Source organism: Mycena indigotica (genome assembly GCF_014461135.1).
Source record: "Mycena indigotica strain 171206Taipei chromosome Unknown Mind.scaff0003, whole genome shotgun sequence".
Classification (NCBI taxonomy): Eukaryota; Fungi; Basidiomycota; class Agaricomycetes; order Agaricales; family Mycenaceae; genus Mycena; species Mycena indigotica.
The window spans coordinates 5,630,032-5,657,987 of record NW_023503002.1 but is presented as its reverse complement, the minus strand read 5'-3'; the positions used below and the strand labels follow the sequence as shown (position 1 = coordinate 5,657,987).

The 27,956-nt window shown below is 53.7% G+C and overlaps 3 protein-coding genes across 3 annotated transcripts; 2 read left to right on the top strand and 1 right to left on the bottom strand.

Annotated features, from left to right (window-relative positions):
- Nucleotides 1–556: 556 nt before the first annotated feature.
- MIND_00403800 (uncharacterized protein) lies at nucleotides 557–1,405 on the bottom strand (the record flags this gene model as incomplete). Its single annotated transcript, XM_037360863.1, has 1 exon — nucleotides 557–1,405. One exon carries the CDS (start codon nucleotides 1,403–1,405, stop codon nucleotides 557–559), a length of 849 nt encoding a protein of 282 aa, XP_037223748.1.
- Nucleotides 1,406–4,522: 3,117 nt separating this feature from the next.
- Nucleotides 4,523–7,717, top strand: MIND_00403700 (DUF659 domain-containing protein; the record flags this gene model as incomplete). The annotated part of the gene is made up of 8 exons (XM_037360862.1): nucleotides 4,523–4,927; nucleotides 4,982–5,140; nucleotides 5,187–5,945; nucleotides 5,997–6,176; nucleotides 6,220–6,444; nucleotides 6,492–6,804; nucleotides 6,851–7,218; nucleotides 7,271–7,717. 8 exons carry the CDS (start codon nucleotides 4,523–4,525, stop codon nucleotides 7,715–7,717), a joined length of 2,856 nt encoding a protein of 951 aa, XP_037223747.1.
- A 4,577-nt stretch (nucleotides 7,718–12,294) lies between these two features.
- On the top strand, nucleotides 12,295–13,209 carry MIND_00403600 (Clampless protein 1; the record flags this gene model as incomplete). Its single annotated transcript, XM_037360861.1, has 1 exon — nucleotides 12,295–13,209. One exon carries the CDS (start codon nucleotides 12,295–12,297, stop codon nucleotides 13,207–13,209), a length of 915 nt encoding a protein of 304 aa, XP_037223746.1.
- Between the last annotated feature and the right edge of the window lie 14,747 nt (nucleotides 13,210–27,956).

Genomic DNA, 27,956 nt, shown 5'->3' with positions numbered 1-27,956 from the left:
CTGCCGCGGGCTGCCGCTCGCCGCGGAGGCAGCGCTTTGCTTGATCTCCGGCGTCACGCGGTGTCAAGGCCAAAGGCATCAATCCCACTGATCAGATGGTAAGCGAGCCTGATCAGTGGGACTGGGCCTGATCAGTGGGAGTGATGCGGACTTGACCAGTCCCACTCCCACTGATTTCGTTATCCCTCGCCTTTTGCACCGTACCAATACGACTGGTGGCGAACTTCCGTTTCGCCGTCGCCGGTACTGCTCGTACTGGCCCAGTCAAGACTCCGGAAGCACAGCGCCGCGTCGAACGCCTGTCAGGTCTGAACACTTGTCGGGGGCTAATTGCCCTGGCCAAATCGGCATCAGCAGGACAGACAACGATTCACGAAACGACGATGACAGCAGCAATACAGTAAGTACGGGGCAAGGCATATGCTACACGATGGGGGATATGGACTGTCGGGTATACCACACATTTTCAGTGCATCAACATCACTGCACGAGCGCGAGGTTCAGCGCGCCGAGCACGACCTCCCACGCGACGTCGAGTGCGGCCCACATCCCCGCATCACAGACCCCCAGCGCGACGAGCGTCTGCCAGAGCGCGCGCACGTGGGCGGCGCGGCGCAGGAGCGCGGCGGGGCTGCTGTTGCTCGCGGCGCAGAGGTGCGCCGCGAGCACGTGCAGCGTGGGGCGGTCCGCGAGGGCGGCCTCCAGCGCGGGCAGGGGGTCGGCGTCGGCGAGGCGGGCCAGGAAGGCGGCGGGGAGGCCGGCGGGGAGGAGGGCGGAGAGCACGGCGTCGAGGCGGGGGTTGTACAGCCAGTGGTGGAGGATGGCGAAGGCGGGGACGGAGGGGAGCGGGAGCGGGGAGGAGCGGGAGGGCGACGGTGGCTGATTCGGATTCGGGGCTGGGTGCAGGCAGCGGCGCGAGCTTCGTGCAGTGCGCGGCGAGGAGGACGGCGTGGATCGGGTACACCGCCGCGAGCCCGTCCGTGCCGGGGCCCTTCCCCGCCTCGCTCACCGCCAACGCATGCGTCGGCAGTGCGAGCTCGACGCCGTCCACATCCACGGGCCGGATCGGAACAGTCACGCGCGCGGGGAGGCCGGCCAGCGGGAGCGCCTGCGGCAGGTCGGCGAGCAGCGCGATCCCCGCGCGCATCGTGGGGGCCTGCGCGCCCAGCGCGTGGCGGATGAACGCGTCCGGCACGTCCTCGGCCGCGAGCTCGGGCGCCGCGGCCGCCAGCGCAGCGCGCGAGATCACGTCGAACGCGGGGCGCGCGAGCGTCCGCGGGAGCTGCAGCGCGGGGGTCGTCGTCGTGGTGGCGGAGGAAGAGGAAGAAGGGCGGCGGAGGTGTGACATGGCGAATGACGGGGCGTGACGGTCGTTGATGGGCAGCGGGAGCGGGTGCGCGAGCATGTTTTCGTGCGGGGAGCGGTAAGGTGGGGGCGTCTGCACCCAGGCGATGCGTCTTTATATATCCGTCGCCGCGTCCCATTCCGGCGCCAAAGGCACTCCTAAAACGAAAAAAGGCCACAAGGCGATCACGCTGATGGCCCGCTCCCCCGGGACGGAGTTGCCTTATTGGGACAACGCGTGGCGTGTGCTGACTCGTCTTTTTTGCGCTGCTTTCACACCCACCGACGCCGCCCCGCCGCACAACACCCCCCGGCGCTTATGCTGGGCACACCCGCGCCCATTTTGAGTGGGACTCCCACCCCCTGCGCCACACAGCGATCGATGCATCGATACGGCGGCGTCTTTCGGCGGCACTGGACCCTTGCTGGACCCACACAACACCACGCCCCTGCCTGACTCGCCACGCATTGTATTCCTTGTATTCCTGGCAGGGCATTGTATTCCTTGTATTCCCACAGATCTGTCTATGTTTCTCCGTCTCCGTCAACGACCGCCCTTCTTCCGCCGCCTACGTCAACACCCATCCTTCCATTCCCCGTCCCAATCCGGCCTCGTCTCTGCGCGCGTCGTCATCCTTATCGCGCATTCAATCGGCGCCTCCGCCTCCGCCTCCGCCGCCGGCGTCACGGTCATCCTGACTCTGGAGTCAACAGCTCTGCTCCTTTGGGCGTGGCCGTGCGGATTAGGCGCCGGGCCGTCATGATCAGCCTACGTCCCTACGCCGCGGCCGCGTTAGCTTTGCCTAGCGGTGCAGAACCTGGATGCAGATTCGATCCCGCACGCTGCCAGTGACTTCGCGGGCGCCTGCCAGTGCGCAAGCCTCTTCCTTTTTCCTCCGCGGCCGCCTGGCAGTGACCACCCCCGTTTCCCGCAGGCGTCCCCTCGTGGCCGCCCCCGGGCCACACAACGCATAACGCACCCATTTCCGGATACCCCCCCATCGATACACTCAGGGCGGATGCCGGCTAATACTTGGTCGCGCCCCATCACGGCGTCTGCCACCCAGACTCCGACGCACTTCTGCCCATTGACTTGTAATTGGCCCCGTTGTAGGGCCGCCGCGTGCCGTTTTTTCGACGGACTGGGTTATTGGCAAGGCACCGGCTTTGCAGACCTGTAGTCTGTGGTCGCTTCCAGGGCTAACAACGCCTATGGCGATCTTCAAGCCCGGCATCGTCCTCCCAACTCCAAGGACCCAACCTCGAAATCTTTAATCACCTTGAAACCTTTCCCGACCCTTACAGTACCCTGACGCCGCACAGAAGCCCGGGCCCGGCACGCGATACGGTGTGTCTATCGATCGACGATATGCCATATGCAGACGATACACACATTACGGTCCGGGACGCGGACGCACATCACGGCGTCTGCCACCCGGATTTGCTCCACGGCTTATTGTCTGCGGGTTGTGGGCCCGCCGCGTGGTCGCGTGCGGATTGCCAGTTGACCGTTCACTAGGCACGGATTCAAGTTGAGTTGTGTGTTGGTTGTGTGCCTCCCGGTTCCCCGGGGCCGGGGCCGGCACGATATGCGTTGTGGACACGCAACGTGGCGTCGCCATCGGCGCCGTGCAGTCCGAGCCCGAGACTTAACCGTCCCGGAAGCGCGGCAAAGCTTTCTCGACGCGAGGTGCAAACCCGGACTCCCGGTCTAGGCCCGCCGGCAGCATCCGGGTCGCCTCCGACCTCGCCCGAGCCCTCCCATCATTCGTGATCCCACGCTCATCACAGCGCGCGACGCGGTCGAGGCCCGTTCTAGCCCCCCGGCCGCGCACCGTCCGCGTCTCTTCCTCTTCTCGAGCATCCGCGCCACCGCCGAGCCCCCTGCGTGCGTCACTCGCGCGCTCCACGCGCCACATGACCCGCGCTATATAAAGCTCCGCGCGGCTCCCAGGGTGCCAAGCATACCGCGTTTCTTCCCCGCACCACCACCACACCCACACTCCCCACTACACCCGCCAGCCGCCAGCCGCCAGCGAACATGGCTGACGTCGCCGCATTCATCGCAACGCACCCCCCCGCCAGTGAGCATCCCCCTCTGCGTAGCTCGGTGCAGTCCGCTGACGACAGCTAGTCAAGGTCGGTGGCCGCCGGCACTCGATCTCGGGCAAGCAGCACCGCCCGCACCACGCGCCGTGCGTCGTCCTCCTCTCTCCTCTCCCCTGCATGCTCACTGACTCCCCGCAGCCAAGCCCCCGCCATTCCCACTAACGACGCCGAGGCCGAGCCCGCGGACGACTACCCCCGCCCGTCCGCCCCCGGGCACTCTCCCACGGAGCAGCCCCACCCGCACTCCCCGTCGCACACGCACAACTACGACGCGCCCCCGCACCCCGACGCGCATAATATTAAGCCGGAGCACGCCCGCAAGCGCACGCGCAGCCACCCGGGCCACGGCGCCGGCCCCAACTACGCCGTCAAGGGCCTCGGCGCGGCGGCGGGCGGCCGCATCGCGCAGCCCGTCAAGGAGATGCGCGTCTGAGCGTACTTGATGCGCATCGCGACTCAGACGGATAATTGTACGAATATGCGTATGATTGAGCATGAATTGTGTAGGACCGGCGCCGTGGGGTATATACCGGAACGTCGGAATCGCGTAATCTTGATGTATTAATTTGATTGTACATGTACGTTGTCTCTTGCCCCTCCGAGTGTCCAGTGCCTAGTGCTCCACGTACTGTATTGTTGCTCATTCCATCCTGCGAGTGCTGCGGGTAGGCCAGGCGTATCCTCCGCCTCCGCCCCAGGCGGCAGCCGTTCGACACGGCGATATGCATCTGGTGTGCAGTTTGGTGTAGGAACAAAATTTTTGTATTTGCAAAGGTATGGGCCTTCATGGTGTGGACCAATATTAACTCATGGGTTGTTGCAAGCTTTCTCACTGGTGTGAGAAAGAACAAGAGATGCAAGAGCCCTTCAAACTTAGGGTGCAGGATTCAACCCGTGTTTCAAAGCCCGTTTTGAAACAGCTGTTTCAAAACCAGGTTTTTTGACGGTTGGGGAAAATCACCTGTTTCAATACAGGACAGCCGTGGGAAGATCTTCCGGCAGCACGGCACACACGTCACTCAATGTCAATCACGTCACCCCTTAAAATTTTCCTTCATTTCGCGACGCCATGCCATCGGCTTCGAAGACTTCGGGAGCCAATGGCATTCAACTTACCGGCTATCTCTACTACAACAATGAGATTGAGAACCTCAAGCATCTACTCAATCATCTTCCCAATACCATACCTGTTGGGACCGCACACAACTTCATCGACTACGTGCCAGACCCAGAAGTCGTAAACGACCTTGGTTCCGAGAAAAGTGCACTCAATCGCGACCTCGAGGTGTCCTTCGGCTTCCGCGCAAACAATACCGTCATCACCTTCAAGTCGCGTGGCCCTCACCTTGAAGCTGTTGCCACGGTCATTCGACAGAATATTAGCGGGAGTGGGGGGGATAATATCTTGCTGGTAAAGTGGGTGGACGATCTAACGTGTGCGGCGAAGGCAGCCTTCGCGAACGCGAATGTTCCGGTGCGTTATCAAGCTCTAACAACTTCTCTTTATCTGAGCGGCTATCCAACGTAGTTGCCGCGAAAAGGAGCTGGCACTGCACGCAAACGTGCTATGCAAGACGAGCTGGCGGAGAAGGAAGCAACGAAGCATCAGAAAACCGCAGAAAATCGGGAGAAAGCCCGTCGTGACGCGACTGCAGACCGGGTAAAAGCGGTGACCCAGCAGGGATCGGTGCGTGGCCCTCATGCTCGTCGTATTCACGCTGAGTTGTTTTAAGGTCCATTGGGACTTCAACGACCTTCGCGATATCGAGCTTCCCGAACGCAGCAAGAAAGGCGCCCCAACCAATTCGATACTCGACACATTCCTTATTCCCTGCGAGACCATATCTACTGGCAAGAGGCGCGACCGATGCGTCGGTACTGGCTGCAAAGAGAGCTGGTCATATCCTCGCAAGAGTGATCGTGTCTACGAGCATGCTGCCAACCACTGTCACGGTATCTCAGACGAGCTTCAAGCGGAGGCGAAACGAAACCTCAAACAAGGCGCCCTCTCGACAGTTATTGCAGCGGCCACTGGCACAGCGGCCGGGGGGGTGGGCAAGAAGAACTTCTTTGCGGCATTCGAGGAGGCTGGAAAGGCTGACAAGAAGAAGGCGGACCAGTTGCGCAGGCGGGAGAACAACCTCGCATGCCTGAACTGGGTCTGCGATGCCGGGTTATCACTTCGTTCCATTGATCGCCCATCTGCTCGCCTGTTCTTCACTCGACTCGCCCCAAATCACGGTATCTACAGTGCATCGACGATGGCTTCATATATCCAGCGTGAGGCAGCGCGAATAACGGCTGACAACATTGAGTCGTTACGAGTCGTCTCCAACTTGACTATCTCAACAGACGGCGGAACCATGGCAGGACAGCAGGTGTACAATATTCACATCACAAACCCCATCTCGCGTGAGTCGTACCTCATCCGGGGTGACGAGGCTTCTGGTGTGTCTCATACCGGTAAACACATCCGTGATGTTCTACTGAAGGTAAGAACCTGTCACGCTGTCTAATTCTTCGTTCTAACTTGCGTTCGCCAGGTTATGAGTCAAATTGGCGTCGAGAACTTTGCTGCAGTGGTATCCGACAATGCGGGTAATGTCCGTGTTGCCCGCGAGCTCATTCAGCAAGATCACCCTGCCATCCTTTCCCTTTTCGACCCGCCACACCACCTGTCAAATCTTATCAAGGATATCTGTCGTATCGAGCACTTCAAACCTGTGCGTCGTCTTAGTTTGTATAATATTTACTCAAATTGTGCAGGTCATTGAGCGCATGCGGTTACTTATTACCTTCTTCTCGCAGTCTACGTATGCAGCTACCCATCTGTCTGCGCTGCGTGTCGTGCTTTACATCAACAAAGGCCTCGAAAAAATCGGGAAAACACGCTTTGGCACGATGTATTACACAGCATATTCGCTCATTCGTTGTTTCGAGGCCATCCGCATGCTGTTCCATCTTGATATCATCCACACGACCGGCTCTGAGGTAAGTTTTTGCCGTCTATGCTCGGTATTTAGCTGATTTCCGGACAGGAACTGTCGAAGTTGGCATGGATGCGCAGCTTGCCCGAGATATTAACTTTCGAAATGCATCTCAAGCAGCTGATCTCGGTGCTGGAGCCCATTGCGCGCGCCATCAAGTGTCTCGAGAGCTCTCACACCACTGTCGGTGATGTGTGGAAATTCTACGTCGCCATTACGGCGGTTTTGAAGACGGTCTTCGAAGAAAATGTAGTGGGAATCCCGGTCAGCGTTCAACAAGAGATTCGGGGAGCCGTCAATGCTCGCGTGGAGCAGATGCTCGGTTGTAACTCCGTCTACCTCACTGGCTTCTTCTTGGATCCCGGTTTGTCGCGACAAGGCCTGTATTGAAATACTGACCTCATCGGCAGATTTAGTCCAAAGCTCAATCCTCCGTTCCGGCGTAGCTAATCAGCTGGACAACTCCGCGTCATCAATTCCGCAAAACACTGGTAATTCTGATGTCCTTTCGGACAGTGACCTGCGTGCGGAAATACCGGCTTACGTGGAGTGCGGTCAATTCATGCTTGACCTTCTCTACGAGGAGATGAACAGTGGTCGTTACCACCCCGTTTTCGATCGCTATAACGACAGCACCGAAATTACTGATGCGTTCAAGTCCCAATGTGAACGCTTTACCAGGCAGCGGGCTCCTTTCAATGCACGCAATCCTGCATGGACTTGCTTGCTCGACTATTATACGGCACTTATGGCGGACCCAGATGCTGCCATCTTTGCGGTAATCATCTTTCTTGTACAATTGCGTGTCCAGTGATTGACTACACCAACAGTTTGTCGCATCTAAGATTGTCTCCATCCTCCCAACGTCGATGCCAGAGGAACGAACAATGTCTTTTATTACCAAGATCAACTCTAAAGATCGAAGCCGTCAAGATGCACAGACCACGATTGCGATGACCCAGGTTCATCAAGACCTTCGCCGTCGCCCCGAGTACGTCCCACGTCCAACAGCAAAAGCAGCGGCAAAAAAGACTGGGCCCATCATGAACTGGCGCTCAGTTGACAACCTTTTCACCGCCGAAAACCTTCCCGCGACCGCTCCCACATCCACCCCGGCTACGGCTCCTGCTCCAATCGTCATTTCCGATGAGAGCGACAATGATGCTGCAGTCCCGGAAGCTACTCCGATGGTTGGGTCGGGAAAAAATGAAGTAGGGCTGCAGCTCGTTGATGCAGACGATGTCGTTGTCGGCTTGAGTGCTGTCGTTCATGGGTAGCTGACCCAAGGGTACATGGGTAGTGATTGTCACACACCCACAGACTTGGCCGGGGTGGCCCGTACCCGCACCCACACTTGGCCTATACCCACAGGGATGGGTACGGGTACCCGCCGGTTAGGCGCAGGCCTTGGGTAGCCCACTGTCCCGCAGGCTTGTAGCCATTCTGGCGCTTCAATAAACCGCTCTATGGCCTCCCGCACATCAAAGATGTGTCGCTGGACACCGCAGATCGCCCAGCGACAGCCCGGCGTGGGCGTAGGTAGGCCAGCCAGCTCCGACACCTCAACACGAGGTGCCCCAATTATGACATGAACAGGCTTGTCTGTGGTAATACATGGAGGAAATAAGCTAGGTAGCTAGATATTGAATATAACCAATTAAATTAAATCCAAAATATGTGTGCTTGTGTTTGGGATTTGAGCTGCAGGAAATAACTAACTGATTCAGATGTGCCCCTGGTGGAACTTAAAAAGTTGAATGTTGTAATGAAAGAGAACTTTCAAAGATGAACAAAGAATAACAGGAGAGTTAAAGTTTGTTGAGGGTTTTTAGCAGAAGAGCACCAATACTCAACTACCAGGTAAGTAAATTGACTGTTACTGTAGCCAATCTACTATAGTTGTATCTTACTATACACAAATTCACTGAATGTGCCTTACCATGCACTGGGTTCACTATAGTTGTGTTTTACTATACACAAATTCACTGGTTGTACCTTACTATGCACAAGTTCACTATATCTGTGTCTTACTATACACAGGATTGCTAAAGGTTGGTAACCTCAGCAAAACCACTAATTGTGACACCACTGTCACAGTCTTCTGACATAAATCACTGTTCCGAGTCATACCCACAGCAAAACTAACTAGTGTGATAGTAGTAGCATCACAACTAATAGTTTCCTAGGGTGTTCACTATTCCTCTATCTACTATGTGTGAGCCCCTTATATACTACTCAGCCTTTGTTCTGGTTCAGACTTAGGCTGGAGTTCTGCGGCTGTGCTACTAGGGCGGTCCAGAACTGATATTCCAGGCCTTTCTAGGTCTCTAGACATTCCTAGACTAATATAATAATAGAATCAGTCTTCCAGAAAGTATGGAATGTTCTCAAGTATTTGGAGCATTAAAAATAAATTATTTAGCCCCTTTCATTTAGTTTTAGTTTTGAGATGTGCTCCATTTACAAGCTCATCAGTGGGCAGCTGAGGCAGCACCAGTGTCCCATTGTCCTCATAATATGCTGTGCAATCAGTGAACGCACACAGCTTCCCGGGAAGATACACTTCATGTCACAAACAACACCAATTCAGAGGATGCCAGTTTGAAAAGATATCGTAAAGATGATGGAATTCGAAGACTGGGGTACAAGACAAAATCTACTCTACTTATATACACTACTACCATGTGTTTACCATGCCTAATACGAGAGGCAATGACGTCATACTTTAGCCATGCCTTTACGTGCTGTTTGCCTCATGCCCAACTCCACGCTGTCAATCAACATCAGCATCGACATCTGATGATCCAATTACCATCTTATCTTCTCCTTGTCTTATCTTATCAACCAGGGCCAGAATAAAAGGTTCAAAGGGCAAAGAAAAAGGGTTTTTAAACCCAGGGTTTGACACTTCATTTCGATACTGGATGACATGTTCCCGCTCATGGCTGTCAGCGTATTGCCCTTTCTTGGTGTGAAAAGCTATCACATGTCAATTTGAAATTTTGTGTCAAAATGCTTGCGAAACAGTCAACATTGCGCAATTTAATTTTGCATATCTCAAGCACTCCCAGCTAGGCTGGTATACCGCCAGGTCATACCGTCCTCCCAGTGATTTGGCTCAAAAAATATCATTCAAAACCACACAATCATGCAAAGATACCCAGCCCCCGGTTGAACAGGGCACCCTATACCTGCTGGGACATCACAATTTTGAGTTTCCGTAATGGAGCAGGGCCACGTGCACACTGCACTGCTGGCTGTCTGTAGTTCCACAGCCCACATTTGCCATTCAATCTCCCTTATTGACTCTGTCTACTAGTATATAATGATCTGCGCCGCCTGAAGCTTTCCAAAGTGCTGATTCAGTTCAACATAAGGCAGGGCCTGAGTCAAGGAGGGTTTATCATTCAAATCACAGATATAGGGGTGGAAAGCTTTTTTCCGACCCTCACCCCTCTCCCCCCTCCTGCTCATCATGTGATCACTGATGCAATCAACAGTGGCATCAAAAATTCAATCTTTGTGAAAATTTGTTTTTTGAAAAAAATTATGTATGTGTATACAGGTATGTATGTGTATACAGGTATGTATGTACCTGCAACTAAGGCTTCTCACGAGTGTCACGGATAGATACCTGTACTCTACCTGCGGGTAATTTGGGCTTCAAAACCAATACCTGCATTTGCAACATCCGTGGGAAATGGGTACCTGTACTCACGGATACGGGTATCTGCACGGGTTATCCACGGGTATTTCCTATAAAACATTAAGATACTGAGGTATATGTATATTATAAGCAGCTTATATAGGATGTAGTATCAAGTAATGCACTGCTATAGACACTATAGCACATAAGAAGACTGTATTGACTGAAACATATATAAGATAATAAATACTATGATCTTCCAAAGTCATACCTGTACTCTTGGCATCTGTGGGAAACGGATACCTGTATCCGCGGATGTCGAACCTGCAGATGTTTTCCTGCAGGTACCTGTGCAAACATCCGCGGATATTGACACTCGTGCGGAGCTTTACCTGCAACCTTCGAACACACATGTCAGGCCATATCAAGTTGTTAGTATGTTCACCAGCCTTATGATGGTGTTGTGACTTGTCACATAATGGCCTAGCCAATCTCATAGGCCTGACAGTATATATATAGGCATAGGGGATTGAGAACTAGAGGAATTAGAGGGATATACCAGTTGTGAAAAAGAGGCACACAACTTGACTGGATCCATGCCCCGTGAGCGGTTAATCTGTACGCAACGCCACGCGGCGGGCCCACAACCCGCAAGACAATAAGCCGCAGAGCGAATCTGGGTGACAGACGCGGTGATACGACGCCAATCCGGCCCACTGGCATACTTACCGCGCAATGCGCATACTATCGGTATCGGCATCGGCTTCTGTGTGGCGTAGCTGCCACGAGGCCGGGGCCGGGGACACAGAAAGGTCCACTGTCCAGGGTCGGTTGACTTGAGGAGGACGGAGGGGCAGGGGAAAGCTTAAGCTTCCCGCGGATCCGAGTCGCGAAGACACAAGCCACCTCATTAGACACAAGCCACCTCAGTCACAGTACGGTCGGTACCTCTATCGCTCTGATAGACGCCCCAAGGATACCGCAAAGTCCTGTCTCTCGCCCTCTTTGCCCTTTATTGCGTCACAACCTGTGGGAGACTTTGGGGAGGGGCACGCGGCGGCCCCACAACGAGGACACAATAACTTACCAGTACGTGCCGCGCGGCGTAGCCCTGAGTGGCAGACGCCGTGATGGGCTGCCAATGTCCGCGCGGATATTAATATGCGCGGCCCTGACCAGTGACGGCCCACGGGATACCATATCGATGGGCCCGGGGGTGCGTTGTGTGGCGTGCCGCGTGCCGCGTGCCGCGCAAGGTGCCGCGCCTGGGCCCTGGGTCGAAGCGAGAGGGTCGCCACGAGGGGCGCGAGATAGGGTGGTGTGTCGAGCAGGGAAAGAGCTTGGCTGGATCGAGGCAAGAACTTGGAGTATGCACAGACGCCCGCGAAGCGCCGAAGCGCGCCAGCGTCTTTGCCAGCGCCACGGTGCACGGTGCGGGATCGAATCTGCACCGCAAATAGGATCCACGGGCGGAGAGAGGCTAAGGGCGGTTAGCCTTTCTCTCGCCGCGACCCAGGAGCTGATCATGACGGCCGCGCGCCTAATCGCCCAAAGGAGCAGAGCTGTTGCTTCTTGAGAGTCAGGATGACGCCGCCATTGACGCGGCCCGGGGGGCGCGAGAGCTTCCGCCGATTGAATGCAGAGCGATAAGGATAACGACGCGCACAGCACGCTAATCCTAGAGACGAGGACGGATTGGGCGGGGGAATGGAAGGCGGGGCGGCGGAAGAAGGGCGGTTGTTGACGGAGAAACATAGACAGGAAGGAATACAATGCCTGAAATACAATGACAGAAGACGATGAATACAATGCGAGTCAGGCAGGGCCGACCTCGTGGTGTTGTGTGGGTCCAGTGCCGCCGAACGACGCGGCCGTATCGATGCAATCGTTGCGTACAAGGGCGCCTCCCCGGGGCTGGCGATGAGCGCAGATGTGCCCCGCAACAGGCGCCGGGGGTCATTATGCGGCGGGGCGGCGTCGGTGGGTGGAGTCACGGAAGGAGACAGCGCAAAAAAGACGAGTCACGCCACGCGTTGTCCGGATAAGGCAACTCCGCCCCGGGCGAGCGGGCCATCAGCCTGATCGCCTTGTGTCCTTTTTTTCGTTTTGGGAGTGCCTTTGGCGCCGGAATAGGAAGCGGCGACGGATATATAAAGACACCTCGCCTGGGTGCAGACGCCCCCACCTTACCGCTCCCCGCACGAAAACATGCTCGCGCACCCACTCCCGCTCCCGCTCGTCACCGACCGTCACGCCACGTCATTCACGATGTCACACCTCCGCCCTTCTTCCTCTTCCTCCGCCACCACGACGACGACCCCCGCGCTGCAGCTCCCGCGGACGCTCGCGCGCCCCGCGTTCGACGTGATCTCGCGCGCTGCGCTGGCGGCCGCGGCGCCCGAGCTCTGGGCTGAGGACGTGCCGGACGCGTTCATCCGCCACGCGCTGGGCGCGCAGGCCCCCACGATGCGCGCGGGGATCGCGCTGCTGGCCGGCCTGCCGCAGGCGCTCCCGCTGGCCGGCCTCCCCGCGCGCGTCACCGTGCCGATCCGGCCCGTGGATGTGGACGGTGTGGAGGTGGCGCTGCCCACGCATACGTTGGCGGTGAGCGAGGCGGGGAAGGGCTCAGATGGGAGCGCGAGTGTCTTCCCTATTCACTCCGTCCTCCTGGCTGCACATTGCACGAAGCTCGCGCCGCTGCCCGCCCCTAGCCCAGACTCCGAATCAGACACCGTCGCCCTCCCGCTCCTCCCACTCCCGCTCCCCTCCGTCCCCGCCTTCGCCATCGTGCACCACTGGCTGTACAACCCCCGCCTCGACGCCGTGCTCGCCGCCCTCCTCCCCGGCCTCCCCGCCGCGTTCCTGACCCGCCTCGCCGACGCTGACCCCCTTCCTGCCCTAGAAGCCGCGCTCGCGGACCGCCCCACGCTGCACGTGCTCGCGGCGCACCTCTGCGCGGCGAGCAACAGCAGCCCCGCCGCGCTGCTGCGCCGCGCCGCGCACGTGCGCGCGCTCTGGCAGACGCTCGTCGCGCTGGGGATCTGTGATGCGGGGCTCTGGGCCGCGCTCGACGTCGCGTGGGAGGTCATGCTGGGCGCGCTGAATATTGCGCTCGTGCAGTGAGCAGGGCTTTGCTGTTGAATATATTAATGCCTGGTATACCCCCGAGAGTCCGTATCCCCCATCGTGTAGCATATGCCTTGCCCCGTACTTACTGTATTGCTGCTGTCATTGTCGTTTCGTGAATCGTTATCTGGCCGCCGGTGCCGATTTGGCCAAGGCAATAACTTGAAGCCCCCACTGGCACACACTTGTCCAGACTTCAGAGCTGTGGGACGTGCGTTCGACGCGGCACGGTGCCGCTGGACCAGGCTGGGCGGCGGACGCGAGTTGGCGTCACCAATTTTTTCTGGGGGATTCTGGTAGTCTGGTGGTAACCACGTCCCAACAACCGGGATCCTGCGTTATTATATAATCACCCGTTTTGGAAATGCACGTGCCTCTCGATATGCTGGGCCCCACGCGACGTGGATAAAATGGACGTGTCAATCAAGTTAGAGCTGTTGAAATTTTACTCTACAGGCCTACTCCCCAGTTTTACATCTCTCAAAATTGCAGAAATAGTAAGAATTGGACTTGAGAGGACTAGTCACGTGCCTATCGACACGATCATGACTAACTTGATGATGGATGCTAAATATGGCCAGACACCTCTGGAAGGCTTTTGCAGCAAGTATTTGGTATAAAGCTCGGGAATATACATCCTCTAGCCACTAATTGTAGGCTCAAGCCACCTCTAATGCACTCAAACGCGTTGCAAAACACGTTGATAACTGAGTGATTGACAGATCAGCTGACTGATATTATCTAATAACGCTTGACAGCCTCACATCAGCGTGGTAACCAACAGACCCTATTTTCTCGTAGGGAGTTTACGACCGCCACGATATTGGGTCTGTAAAAGAGACAAGGATTCTGGATGATCTGTACCTGGACCCTGCAGATCTCCCACTGGCAGATTCCCAGAGGCCAGGTCCGAATTTAGACCACTTCCAGATACTCACACTGCACAGCACTTTTCCAGCCCGCTCTCCAGGGTCCCCTAGACATTCACAGATACTGTCCTATTTCAATCAAGTGTCCGGCACTTTTTCGAAATTTGGGACCAAATATTTTTCTTTTGATTTATGGTGATTTTTGACCAGGACTTTTTTGGTCAATGTAGCGCGTAACGCGGACACTTGTTTGAAATAGGACAGTAGTCATAGACAACTTGAATGGCAATTCATTCCACTATTGGGGACAGATCTCCCAGATTGTCTAGATGCCCCAGGTTGCCCAGAAAAATTGGGTTTTCTTTTATATATGAAAGATTTGAGCCTTATATGGGTGTAAAGACACTGAAAAGAGAGTGTGAACACTCTAATTTCTGTAGTTCACAACCCTCATATTTATATCTATATACTTTCAGGACCATGAGCTTGGACAGCCCACTCTGTCATAGGCCCATTGTCTGGCAATTGATGAGGGGTGAACATGTTGAAGAGTTGATATAGCTTGCCATGTGTGTTGGAATGTTCCAGGTACATACATACCTACACATACACACATAGACATATATAAAAAAATTTGCAAAAAAAGGTTTCACAAAGGTTGAATTTTTTATCCCAATTTTTGATTACATCAGTGGTAACATGATGTTGATTGTGAGAATATATTACTATATATGGCAGGAGGGGGGGCCCCAGAGGGACGGAAAAAAACTTTCCGACCCTATATCCATGTTGTGAATCTTGAACCCCCCTTGTGAAATTCATCCGGAACTGCTGTCTCGCTTAGTGTACGCCGTGACACCCGAGATGAATTGATGTGCATGATTCATAACTGCTCTTGACCTTGTCCGCCATGATGCCACCGTTGTCGCTGAAGCCACAAGCCGAACAGTGCCCAGCACCCGCTCGCTGGCCCAAGAGCAAAGTACTATCGAGCGCCCAAGGGGCCACCGTCGCTTCCCACTTGATTCTGTGCGTTCTAGCGAGCAATTTATACACTGATATTTACACTGCATTTCTTGGTGGATTTGGCTCCAATAAAGCAGAACAATACATAATTCTTCCTGCTATCAGCATAAACTGAAAAAAACTTTACACGTGGGGGACAAAATCCTCTCTGGGCATCGACTCCGGCATCTCTGACAGGGCAGCTGTGTCCATGTAGCGGGTGATCAACTCCGCTAACATCTCGTCACTGAGTTGTTGGATCACCTTGTCGAGGATGTCCATTGAGCGAACATCGGCAGGGGGGGGGGCAATCCCAGGCAAGATGGTTTGGGTTGCCGCACCTGAAGAAGGCGCGACGAGGGGCACCCCGAGATAATTATGTATTATTCTGTTTAGTTTCAGCCAAATTCATCGAGAAATTGTGATGTAAATATCAGTCTATCAATGATATTGCACAGATAAATTTTATCCTAATTTATTACCAAAGGTAAGGTGGATAATCAGGCATTATGCTATTTATTTGTTGCCCAATCTGAGTGCTACTAGTATAGTGAAGAGTAGCCTGAGGTAGAATCAGGGAGGTCCCGGATTCTTCATTTTAAATTGGCAAAGAATGACATATTGCAATTAATATTGGGCATCAAATCTTCAACATTGCTGAGTTGTCGCCGAATCCCGACTCACAGCACGCCAAAGAATAGATAAAAAATGCAAAAGAAATCCTTCCAGATAGGCTCAGATGGTCTATGGCGATGTAGAGAGGCCTGACAAGCCTTTGGCTTGTTGTTGCTTGTTTGGTCTTGTTTGTCCATATTTGGTAGTTGTTCCTGATCTCTCCCTTTATGTGTTCCTTAGTTTCTATATGTTTCCTTCTAGTTCCTGTTCCTGTTCCTTCTCCTAGCTCCTATTTAGTAGGGTATATAAGCCTGTCTTTAGTTTAGTTTCCATATCATATCATATAGTTTCCCCCACAGCAGAGTTTCCTAAAGTCTTCCTCTTCTTCTCCCTCTCTGGTTGTGCTGTAGCCTTTGGTTGCAGTTAGAGCAGTTTGAAGGGCTCTTGCTTTTCTTGTTCTTTCTCACACCAGTGAGAAAGCTTGTCAGGCCTCACTTTTTTTGAGCTCATAGTTCACTTCCTTCTCTGTCCTTTTCCCCTTGTTCGGCAACGGATTTATTTTTGAAACTTATTGGTAGAAGGTTGAAGTAGATTCTCGGCTAAGCTCTGGCTGGAGACTCCAAAGAGGTGTTCATGTAAGCCCTCAAAACCACTCAACTGTACAATGTCCGCTGCGACTAACAGAAAAACGCCTCCACATGCTTGACCGTCTTCTCCACCGGGTCCAACCACGCATTCGCCGCGCTAGCGGCATTACCCAACGCGCGCAGCCCACCGCGGCGAAGGTGCGTCATGCCCTTCGCGTTCCGGTCGTCCGTCATCAACAGCTGCGTCACGGCCGCGACGCTCACGTGCATGTGCATCGCGAGTTCAGTATGCACGCCGCGCGGGAGGAGCCATAACTGCAGGTCCCGATCTAGGCACTTCCAGCGCCATTGGCTGTGTAGGATAACCGACGCGAGGGTCGGGCAGCTGGCGCCCCAGCGGCGCACGCGGTGCAGCTCGCCGAATATGCACGGGGAGAATTTGGACAGCGGCGTGAAATCGGCGTGTTTTGAGGGTTTATCAAGTACGCGCATGTGCAAAGCGCGCAGCTGGGCGAACGCGGGGAGCGAGATTTCTACGGAGTCAAGGAATTGCTATGGATTAAGTGTCAGATGGCGATGCTTTACGGGGAGGAAGGCTGTTTACCGCGTATTCAGGCGCGCACGAGGACAACTCACTGCAGAATATCTGGATAAACTCCAGGTCTGGTGCGCAGCGCCCGAGCTCCGGCATCAGATGCGTGTCCCACGCGTTAATAACGGCCGAGAACGATATCAGCTGGGCGAAACTGTGCGGGGGTACCCGCCGGAAGAACGGGCCTGCTTCGTCGCATATGCACATCAGGACAAGGTGTCGAACCCGCGCGTCGCGGAGCCAGAATTCCGCCAAGATCGGCGGCCCGACGAAGGTGTCGACAATGGGAAGACGCAGTGCCTGCATTTCAGTGTCGCAGAGGCCGAGGCTGAGCACGAGGAGGCTGGCGGTGAGGACGCGCACGTGCCGCAGACCGTTGGCGTGGCGCGTGAGGAAGGCGGTTGTGTCGCGACCGATATACGGCAGCGCACACGTCTGAAGGGCGGGGAAGGCGAGGTTGCCTTGTGATATTACCGACGTAAACGTCTCGCAGGCCGGACACCAGAGGACCTCGAGCCGGGCGCAGTTCCCGAGGGCCCGCAACACAAGGCGGCGGAAGCCGCTTAGTGGGTGGACGCCTTCCGGGGCACATTCCTCACTGTGGATTCCGGGTCAATGAACACAGCGGGGAGCATCGAAGTACGTACACAGTCAATTCTTTCACATAGACCGCATATTCTCTGGACCCAGCAAGAGTTTGGAGACACCGTATCGTCCGCGCGGCCTTCCGGGTGTCCACAACAACCGTCTGGTAGAGCAACCTCCGGGCAACGGCATGCAGGGGCCGACTCGTGCGGCAGAGGGCGTAGAGGTCCGCAACCGGCAGCTGGCGCGATACGAGGTCGAGCATTTCGAGGGGCAGCGCGTCCATGGTCGTCGGAAGGCAAGGCACACACAGCGTCGCCACCCGAAAAAGATTTATACCATGTTCTCACGTGCACCGTGCCCTGGCCTGTGCATCCGTTTCTCGCCGATCCCGAGATCGCTTGGCACGAGGCTCGTATGCAGATTTGCTATAGATAGCCGGGTGCGTTCGCTGATGGGACCTGTCGCGTCATAATGTGCGTTACGCGCAAGTCGGACGTGTCCGGAGTCGATGACATGCTCGGAGCAAGTAGACTTGCTGACGCTGATTTGACAGAGGAAGCAAAGGCGCAAGCCTATCGCGAGCAGCGAGCGACCGCGTTTCTGACCCTCTACGGTACCGGCCTACACAAGTTGCAGCCGCCGTCGCCAAGCATCCAAGACCTGTGGCGTTGACATTTTGATACGAGCTGCCCCGGACTCGCCCGCCACTTTTTAGCAGAGACCGCACAGTACGCGCAGCCCGTCTTGACGTCGTGGCACACACAACAAGACTCAGGACACCGACAGCGATCGCAGCACGTCCGACGCGTGCCCCTGCACCGTGAGCTCCGCATCAGACCGGGACGCACCCGATTGGCGCGGTCTCGCCGGCCCGCCTGCGATGCGTTCCGCTTCGTTCCGACGTCTCGTACATCCAACAAAAAGTGTAATTTTCGTTTGCAAGATATGCGCAGGTTTTGTAGACCCGGCAGTGAAACTGTGTATGATTTTAGCCTCGTAGCATGAAGCAAAACGGGATTGGACCCTCACGATGCTAATATTCACCACACGATCCTCTCGTTGATGCCATCCAACATACGCTCCGTGGGTTGGAGCGTCTTCTTCACCTTCGCCACCGCCGCCGCCGTCGCGCCCGGGCCCTGCCCGAGGAGTTTCGCCATACCGCTGACATGCTGCGCGTCACTCAGCAAAACCTCGGCGACGACGTCCACACCCCGGCCCGCCGGCGCGTCCTGCGTCAAGTTGATGCTGAGGGGGATGACCCAAAGCTGCAGTGCGCTGTCGAGGCACATCCACTGCCACCCGTTTCGCATGCTCGCCGACGCCAGCGCCGGACACGCCCCGCCCCACTGGCGCACGCGGTGCAGCTCGCCGAGCACCGCAGACGCCAAATCCGCGTGGGAGAGCGGCGCTGCCGCGGCCGGCGGGAGGATCTTGATGTGGATGGCCACTAGCTCCCTAAAGCCGGGCAGTGGCATCGACTCGAGAAACGCCTGCAAGGTATTAGCCGTCATGGGGGATTTGAGCCACGGAAAAGAAGGACTTGCATCGTATCCCTCACCGTCACCGGTGCCAGACTCCGCGTTGTAGAAGAGTGCCAGGACCTGGAGGCGTGGCGCACATGCAACGAGCGCAGGTAGGAGGAGCGCGTCCCAGCTACTCATGAGCGCTGTGAGTGAAAGCAGGTTTGTGAAAGCGTTCGATGGGACGCCGATGAGCAGCGGGCCCGCAGCCTCATTGCTCATGCACGTGAGAACTACATGTATCGCACGGGAGTGGCGGAGCCAAAGGCTCGCCAGAAGCGGCGGCCCCAGGAACGTTTCGACAAGGGGGAGTTGCAGCAGCTCCATATCGGAGTCCTGGTTACCGAGCGACAGCAAGAGCGTGTTATTGGTGATGACGCGTAGGTGACGCAATGTCGCAGAATGTCGCTGGAGAAACTTGGTCGATGCCGGGCCAAGGTATGGCATTGCGCAGGCCTGCAGCGTGGGAATAGAGAGCCCGTCCCCGATGAGCATGGCGGCAAAGTCCTCCGCATTGGAACAGGACACGAGTTCGAGGCGGGCGCAGCTCCGGAGGGCTCGCAGCGTGAGACGCGGGAACGCAGCGAACATGTCTTCGACAGAGAAACACGGACTGTGACTCGTTTAGCAGGCGCCGCATTGTGAGATGCGGTCACGCACACAGACACATTTCTGACACATTCCGCGTACCGCGCCGACCGCACCACCGACTCCAGACAGCGCACCGTCCGCGCCGCTCGTCGCGTATCGACGACAATGGTGTAGTAGAGCGCGCGCTGGCAAACCGCGTAGAGACGCTGATTTGTGAGGCATAGGGAGTACACATCGTGTACCGCCAGGCAGCGGGATATGAGATCCACCAGCTCGGCCGCCAGGTTGTCCATGTGGGCGTTAGGAGCAAAACGTGTTCGTCACACCGTCACAGGAAATTTTATATCACGCGATGATCGGCGTCGGCGGCCGATCGGTTGTTTGGATCGTTATTTCCGTATAGTTTTGATAAAATCATAATCCATGATCTGGAAATAGCAAATAGTGGAGGAAGAGTAGAAATCTTGCCCTTGGTAACTTGTTTGGGTAGGAGAACTTGGAGATTAGAAGAGAGAGAAGAGAGAGAGAAAAAAAAAATGAGATTGACTTCCTCCGTGCATTAAGTTCTTGCAGGCAAGTTTTAATATAAGAGTAATAATGTAGTCACCTGCCCCTTTCATAGACGTAAACAATGTCTGCAGTGCATATGAATGACAAGTAATAAGTTATTAGTATAACTTATTACCTAATACTATATTTAAACCCCTCTATTGAATTTACATTCTAATGACCTGCATTGCTGACCTCTACTCTGGTTATCTCAACAATATATCTTAAGGCCTCCAGAATTCTGCTATTTTTGCTACGTAGCCTACCAGTACAGTATCAGGCATCAACCTTGTCAACTACTCGAACCGAACCTCCACAGCGCCCCCCCTCCATTCATCGAGCCTTTCTGTAAACCATGGCGGGAATTGTGATTCCCCCAAATCGGCCGCTTCAAGCCCCTTGACCACAAAGGTGGTCCAACCAGGCATAACTCTCCGTGGCTTCGTCGAGTTCCCTGACACCGATGGAGCATCATGCTCTCGGAGGCGCTTCCACCCATCCACGAGCACCGCGACAGACTTCAGCGCCGTCGTCGTCGCATCGCGCAGAAATACCGCGGCCAGTTCGGGCGGGAACATCGCTGTTTGGTTCGCAATGCGTGCGCCCACGCGGTACGTGAGTGTATCCAGTGTGGGCAGGAATGCCGCAGCGGGCACACCCCGCCCGGTATCGTCCCCCGCTGCGAGCAGCAGTCCTGCCAGCGGGAAGCGGCACATTCGGATTGTGCCAGTGCCTGATGGCGAGGGGGCGACGTGGTCGGAGACGTCGAGCCGCTGGAGCTGCGTCAACGGCCGTAGGATAGCAGGCAACATCGTTCCCTGCCAGTCCAGCGTAAAGTTGGTGTTTTCCAACGACAACCGCTGGAGACGGGCGTACTTCGGGGATAGGATGTCCTCCAGCTTCACGCGAAATCGATCCACGTGGAGGAAAATCCCAGATGGGGATGGTGGGGCCATATCATCCAGCACGAGATGGCTGAGCTTGTTGAAACGGAGTTTATCAATGATTTGAAGGATCCCCCGGTGTTTGCCGTGGACGGTGAGTGTCTGTGGCTGCCAGGCTTTGTTTTCAAGCGCTAACAAGTCGCGCAGGTTGACGAATGTAGGCTCCAGCTGTGCCTGCGCCAGAACCACGTTGGGGGCTTGCAACATGTCGAGCGATACATGACAGTGGCCTTGGGTGGATGAACACAGTGTATGCTTGATAATGAGTGACAAGCCGTTATAGATGCCTTGTAGGGACAAGTGCCGGAGTGGTGCAAGTTCGACGGCATTCCAAAATTCCGTGGAGCCTGGATCGGTGCCAAGATTGCCGTTCGTCTGTCGCAACGCCAACGACTCCAGCTGTGGGAGGCGCAACTCTGTCAGCCAACTGGTGGATACATCGGTGAGGTCGAGCGTGTGGAAACGATGGGCTTCGCGGAAGATGCGTTCGATGAGGCTGGACGGCGCGGATTCCGCAGTGTCGTCGCTCGTGGACAGGAAGATGTGCAGCGGGTGCAGCTTCGAGCGCTGCAAATGTCGCCCCACTCGGACGACGGCCTTTGCAGCAGCTGCATCGACGTCGTTCTCTATCATGATCCACGCCCACAGGCTGGCTGTCCACATGACGATGTCTCTCCATGTGCGAGAGACAGCCATGAGCGGGTAGTGTGCCATCATAACGCGGCGGGTCTTGACAATGCTCTCTTCGGATGGCGACTGAGGCTCGGATGCACGACAATGGGCGTTGTGCATCTCAAAAACCGTCGACCAAACGTCGAATGGCAGTTCGGGGAGACTGGGAGGCGGGAGGTCGGATGTGTGTTCGGATGAGCTGGCAGGGAGGACGTCAGGGAAGGGCCATGACCCGTTGCTCGCTAGAACGCACGGAATCAAGTGGGAAGCGACGGCGGCCCCTTGGGCGCTCGATAGTACTTCGCTCTCGGGCCAGCGAGTGGGTGCTGGGCACTGTTCGGCTTGTGGCTTCAGCGACAACGGTGGCATCATGGCGGTACAAGGTCAAGAGCAGTTATTGATCATCCGCATCAAATCATGTCGGGTGTCACGGAGTACGCTAAGCGAGACGGCAGTTCCGGATGAATTTCAATCTCGACAGATATATGAAAACCGTCTATTTCCCTTGTATTTTAGAGGATCTGAGCCCTCTTTGGGCCCGGGGGACATATAATATGTTCAGCTTATCTACGACTTGGACTCAGACGCAACATCTTCCGCGGAGAGGCTCCCGCATGTACTCAGGCTGAATTGCGCCGGCTATCAATTGCTTGGCTGTGGAACCCTGCCAGCAGAAACTCAAAATCAAGAGGGATGCGGGATCTCTATCAAGCAACCACATAAGATCTTGTGACTTAGACATTTCCCCTTGTAGATTTCCGGTGCCGACGAGTGCCGAAACACATTTAAGAGGGATTCAATCGTTCGTAGTTCATTCTTGAGTGAAATTAGGTATGTTTGGATATATTACATCAACTATGTTTCTTCACTCAGACGAAAGGAAACAGGGAGCAAGCAGGGAGAGTGAGAGAGAGTGGCCACCGATCAACTGTCTGTCATGACATGCGTAAGCAGTAGCGACACATCCCGGATATATGTCCTCATTTGGGGGGGAGGGCCCCTGCACGTGGTCTGTGATGGGTGTTGGATAGAGATCCCGCTTCCCTCTTGCTCAAAATCGTGATGTCCCAGAAGGCATAGGGCGCCCCGTTCAACCGGGGGCTGGTTATCTTTGTATGGTTTTGTGGTTGTGAATGATGTTTTTTGAGCCAAATTCAAGTTACCGGCAGGACGGCACAATCCCAGGCTGGCGGTCTTAAAACAATTTAAAATGAATGCTACCACATAGGGCTTCACACTTCGAGGTTTTTACCAAAAAACGGCTCCCAGAGAAGGACTTATTTGTAACAAATGTAGGTACAAAACAATGGAGCCAATTTTTGCATAAATCAAGGGCCCTGATTTGACTGCACGTGACCAGCAATTACCTTATTTGGTAACTTGCACATCATATTGGTAGATTTGAGTACAGTTGGGTAACTGTTTTTGGCACCAAATTTGTCGCAAATAAGTCCTGGTTTGGGGCGCTGTTTTTATGGGAAACCCCCAATATGTCAACTGATCCGCTGGCTAAGTTGGTGAAGGTTGGGTGAAGGTTTCATTCTTGAAGCTGTCAAAAAAAAAAAAAAAAGTGAAGTGGGAAAACTGCAGCCTGCTTGGCAGTACAGCATTGGTCACCTATTTTAGGTTGTACATAGGTGGATTGTATATATCTGCTTTCTGTGAAGATTTTGTCATTTCATTTTTCAACCTAATATATACTCAGGTTGCTTTTTATTGCTAACACCAACCACATACTATCAAATGACCTAATTAGCTTAAAAATCTACCTGCTTAGGGTGAATGATCGATACACACAGATGGAAACAACTATAAGATGGAAACAACCATATATTTTTCTCTGCTTTTCCACAAGTTGGCATTGCAGAATTTTCCTCATTGAGGATTTTTGCACCATAGACAAATCTCTGAGATTGGGTGACTGTCCTGCAGGATATATATTATAGCTTGTTGGAGAGCATCCTATTCATTCTATTTCTGGCTCTGGCTCTGGAATATTGCTGCTATACTGTAGTATTTTAATCAGTTCGTCAGTCACGCGTCACACAGGGCTCAAGCCGACGAAATTTTTTCGTCAGTCACGCATATCCGGCAGAAATTGGCCCCAAATTGGTCCATATATGGTAATTTTCCGTCCGATCCGGCGCCTCCGGCGCCAAAATTCCCTAATGGGGAAGGCCTGACGAAAGTTTAAGTTCGTCGCACATGTCACGCAGGTTGGCAGGTGACGAATTGATTAAAATAGTACAGTATAGGGTTTGAATATCTGCTGAGATAGGAGCAGCTATGGGAATGCAAAGCATCACAGGTACCCGCAAGGAAACATCCATGGGTTTGATATCAATTCAAATACCAAAAATGGCGTGACATTTGATACAAAAAATTGAATTCGAATCATTGCGTAATTAGGAGGTTGCACCCAGAAATGTCAGGAATTGCCTTTATGGGACACAAATTTGAGCAAAATGGTGTGACATCGAATTTTATGGTAAGTGTGACATGTGAACTAAGTAAAATACTACAGTACTGCCTATATATACCTCTGAGAACACTCAATAGTATAGAGTATATACTCTATACTATAGGGTGCTGTGAGTTGAACCTGTTTCGAAACCCGTTTCGAAACGGTTTCGAAACAGGTGTCAGTTTTGAAATGTCTGCGGCCCGACCGCGGTTTCGAAACAGGCACGTGACATATCCGGGATGCCCGGACACGTGTCTGGCACGTGAATCGGGCTCCCGGAACCACAGCAGTAGCCGCAGACACATGTGCGGCCTATGAGCATGTGTTCTGATGTGCTGGACGGCATTTATGCGCGGCTCGCTCACTGGGCCGGCCCCTCTGTCATCGGCCCCGTCAGGCTGTCACCGGCCGGCGGTGACTTACCTCATCAAGCCGCCCGGAAAATTTTTGCTACCCTGTATATATATATGGGTTGTATTGGGTTACAAGTCAATATATTAAGTATTGTATTGTAGCCTTACCTCTGAATTCCAGGGCACTGGGAGCACTGTCTGTAAGTACTTCAGATTATAAGAGAAAACAGAGTCAACATGGACTCCAAATTGATATGAAAGTTTATATATGTCATGCCTCATGTATGACACCCTCCTCATACTTATTGATTAAAGTCAGAAAGCAGTTGCATACACAATTTATGTGGTTAAAAACCCAGTATATGAGGTAACTAATTGTCAAATGTACAAAAGCAGTTTTTTATACTGAGATAGGTATCATGCTACCTAGATCCATACTTTTGAACTTTCCAGACAGAGAGATATTCATTCTTTTGCTTTCAATAGATGGATCTTCAAGAGCACTTGAAATTTCTCCTGCTGAATCCTTCACGATGCCAAGGATTTCCTCTGTGATCCCTCTAACAGGGAATGTTAACCAATTTGTACACCACCAAAGTGTTCGCAGCTATGATATAGCTGAATATTCCAGCTGGTGTCCACATAACCTATCATCTGGTTCCAGCTGGTTTCCACCTGATTCCCAGCAGATTCCCACAGCTGGAAATTCCAGCTGGAATCCACGTGCTGTGTCTGTCTGTAACCCAGCCTTCCTGCTATATATTATGTCCACAGCTACAGATGTTATAGAAATTCAATAAAGAATTAAAGCCACAAAAGATGACTTTAGGGCCGGCCGGTCTGGCAACACTGGACTTGAGGTGGTACCTGACAGTTAGAATCAGCGATCGAGCGCCCGTAATTTGATCCGGCTCCCATATTGGGTCATGAAAATTCTCGGGCGTCACATTTCCGTAACACTCAGCCTCTTTTCTTCTTTTCCCCCTTCTTCTCCCCCTTGCCTCACCACCCGCCTCACCATCCACCTCACCACTCAGCTCATCATCCACCTCACCCATGCTGTCGCGCTCCCACGGGCCAAGGGCTGGCCGGCAGGTGTTGGATGAGCTTGAGGATATAAGCATGTGGCTGTCATCGGGTGTGTGCCTCCCTCCCCTGCTAACCGCTCCTGACAGAAGCAGTTAGGTTCTGCAAGATGCCAGGGCCGCAACCTCGCAACAACTGGTGGGATTCCTTGAGCGGGCCGTGAGTTAGAGGGTGCAATTCTGGTAAGCGTCACTTTCCCAGTGGGCACGCTGCTGATGATGGGACGCACAGTATGTGGACTTGTCGTCCGCGGGTGCGGGGATGTTCATCGAGACGGGCGTCTGGGTGTTCATCGCGCTCGTGTGGGTCATGCCGGACCTGCCCGCGCCGGTCCCCATCGCGCTGGCCGGTCACTGTGCTGGAACAACGAACGGTGGCCAGTGTCAACTTACCCCCGCACCGATCTCTTGGCCGTTTCACGTGAAACTCAATCATCTCGGCGGTGAGCTCCGCCACTTTGCTCGAGGAACTTGCTAACTCATGCCGCTGCCGCAGTGTCGACTATGTTGCCCTCGTGCTCGACTTCAAGGACGACAACAGCTGTGGCCTCAGCAGCCTCGTTGCTTGCGCTTGGCGGCGGAGTAAGCATTGCAAGCACTGCGAGTGTGGTAGTATTACAGTGGCCATGTACATATGTAGTACCCCGTAATAATATCTAATTTTTGTTCATTTGCATTCAGCTAATGGAGTCAGACCATCGGATGGCTTGTATATATACCCTACCAAATATGCTATAGGGTGTCTCCCTGGATGTCCAGCTGGTTTCCAGACACTCTGGACCCAGAGTGGATCCATTTGCGACCAAACATGGTAACCATGTGGCGCTGATCCGGGAACCAGCTGGGCATCAGATGTATCCACCGGGAGTTTTCCGGCTGTGTCATAGCCGGAAACTCGTTGGCGGTGTAAGCTTTACCTGAAGACGCCCAGAGACTTCACAACATCTAGCTTCAAATATACCATAGGGCTGCACATCTCCTTGCTTGTAGACAATAACAGAACCTGTGGGAACAACATTCTCTGCTGATCTGCTAGCTATGCTCTCTACAATTGTGACCAAGAGATATAGGGAAGTGTTGTCCCTAACTATTGTCATGCCTAAATTGCTTAAGCTGCCCTGCCTTCCATTCAAAACCTTGACAACTCCTGAAGTAGCCAATAATGTATGCAAAGTCATGGAAGAAACTAATATGGATGTTCTCTGTTGTTCTGAAAGGTGGGGTATGCTTTGTAGTGCATCAAGAAAGTGCTCTTGAGGAATGCTCTCAAACTCTTGTGGGTTGTTCTGATTAGGCAGCATATCCTCAAATCTGATGTTACATGTTGTGGTGATCAGTGGTTTGACTGGCCATTGCAATTCCAAGAGACAAAACATAGTTTCATCCCATTCAGGATTTAATGACCAGAGCAAGATTCGCAGCAAACATAAGAACACTTCTAAGCCCAACCACAAAAATGTTTCCAGTGATGTTGCAGACTGAACAAGGTTAAAACATCCAATATATCCAATGCTGGTGGACACACTGCCAATTACCAGACAGAGACGGAGGCCCCACAGTAACTTGGGGTCATATCCACCAATAGGCTCTGAGAGTGCCCGCTTCCTATATAGTTGCAGCTCAATAGATGATTTGTCTCTCCTAAGAATCATTTTAATCTGCTGTTGCAGTACAAACTGTGTTGAAAGAGCACATAGAAGAGAACCTAGGATACGCAGCATTGGGAAAACCCATGCCAGAAACCTGCCATGATTGTGAATGATAATCAGGATGTAGGGTGTCCATGCAAAGCAGGAAAGCACAAGAGCTACCGCAGTCAGGCAGATATTCCATTCTGCAAATGCAAATATTGTGGTATGATATGAGTTTCTGGGGTTCTCTTGGCCTTGAGATATGCATTTGGTCACACGCATCTCAGCCTCGTAGTTGAGTGGCATATTGCTGCTTATACCAATCATAGAGGCTACAGAGCCTACCAGTTCAAATCCTCCATCATGCAATACTTTGGCACCATGAAAAGGCCAGTTGATGCTTGCAATCAAAATAGCCAGGGAGGCCTTGACAATACCAAGACATCCAAATATAGATAGTGGAGCTGCAGCAGCATAAAGATAGCCATTTTCCAGAGCTGAGCCAATATGTTTTTCACATTGATCAGTTCCCAGGATAGGCAGAAAGCCAGAAACATCTTGAATACCATTGGTAAGTGTGCTTCCAAATCCCATAGCTCTGAAGGCATGTGAAACCTTCAAAGGGCATACTAAGAAATAGCTTACAAGTGATTGAGGGAGAGACAGCAAGGTCGAA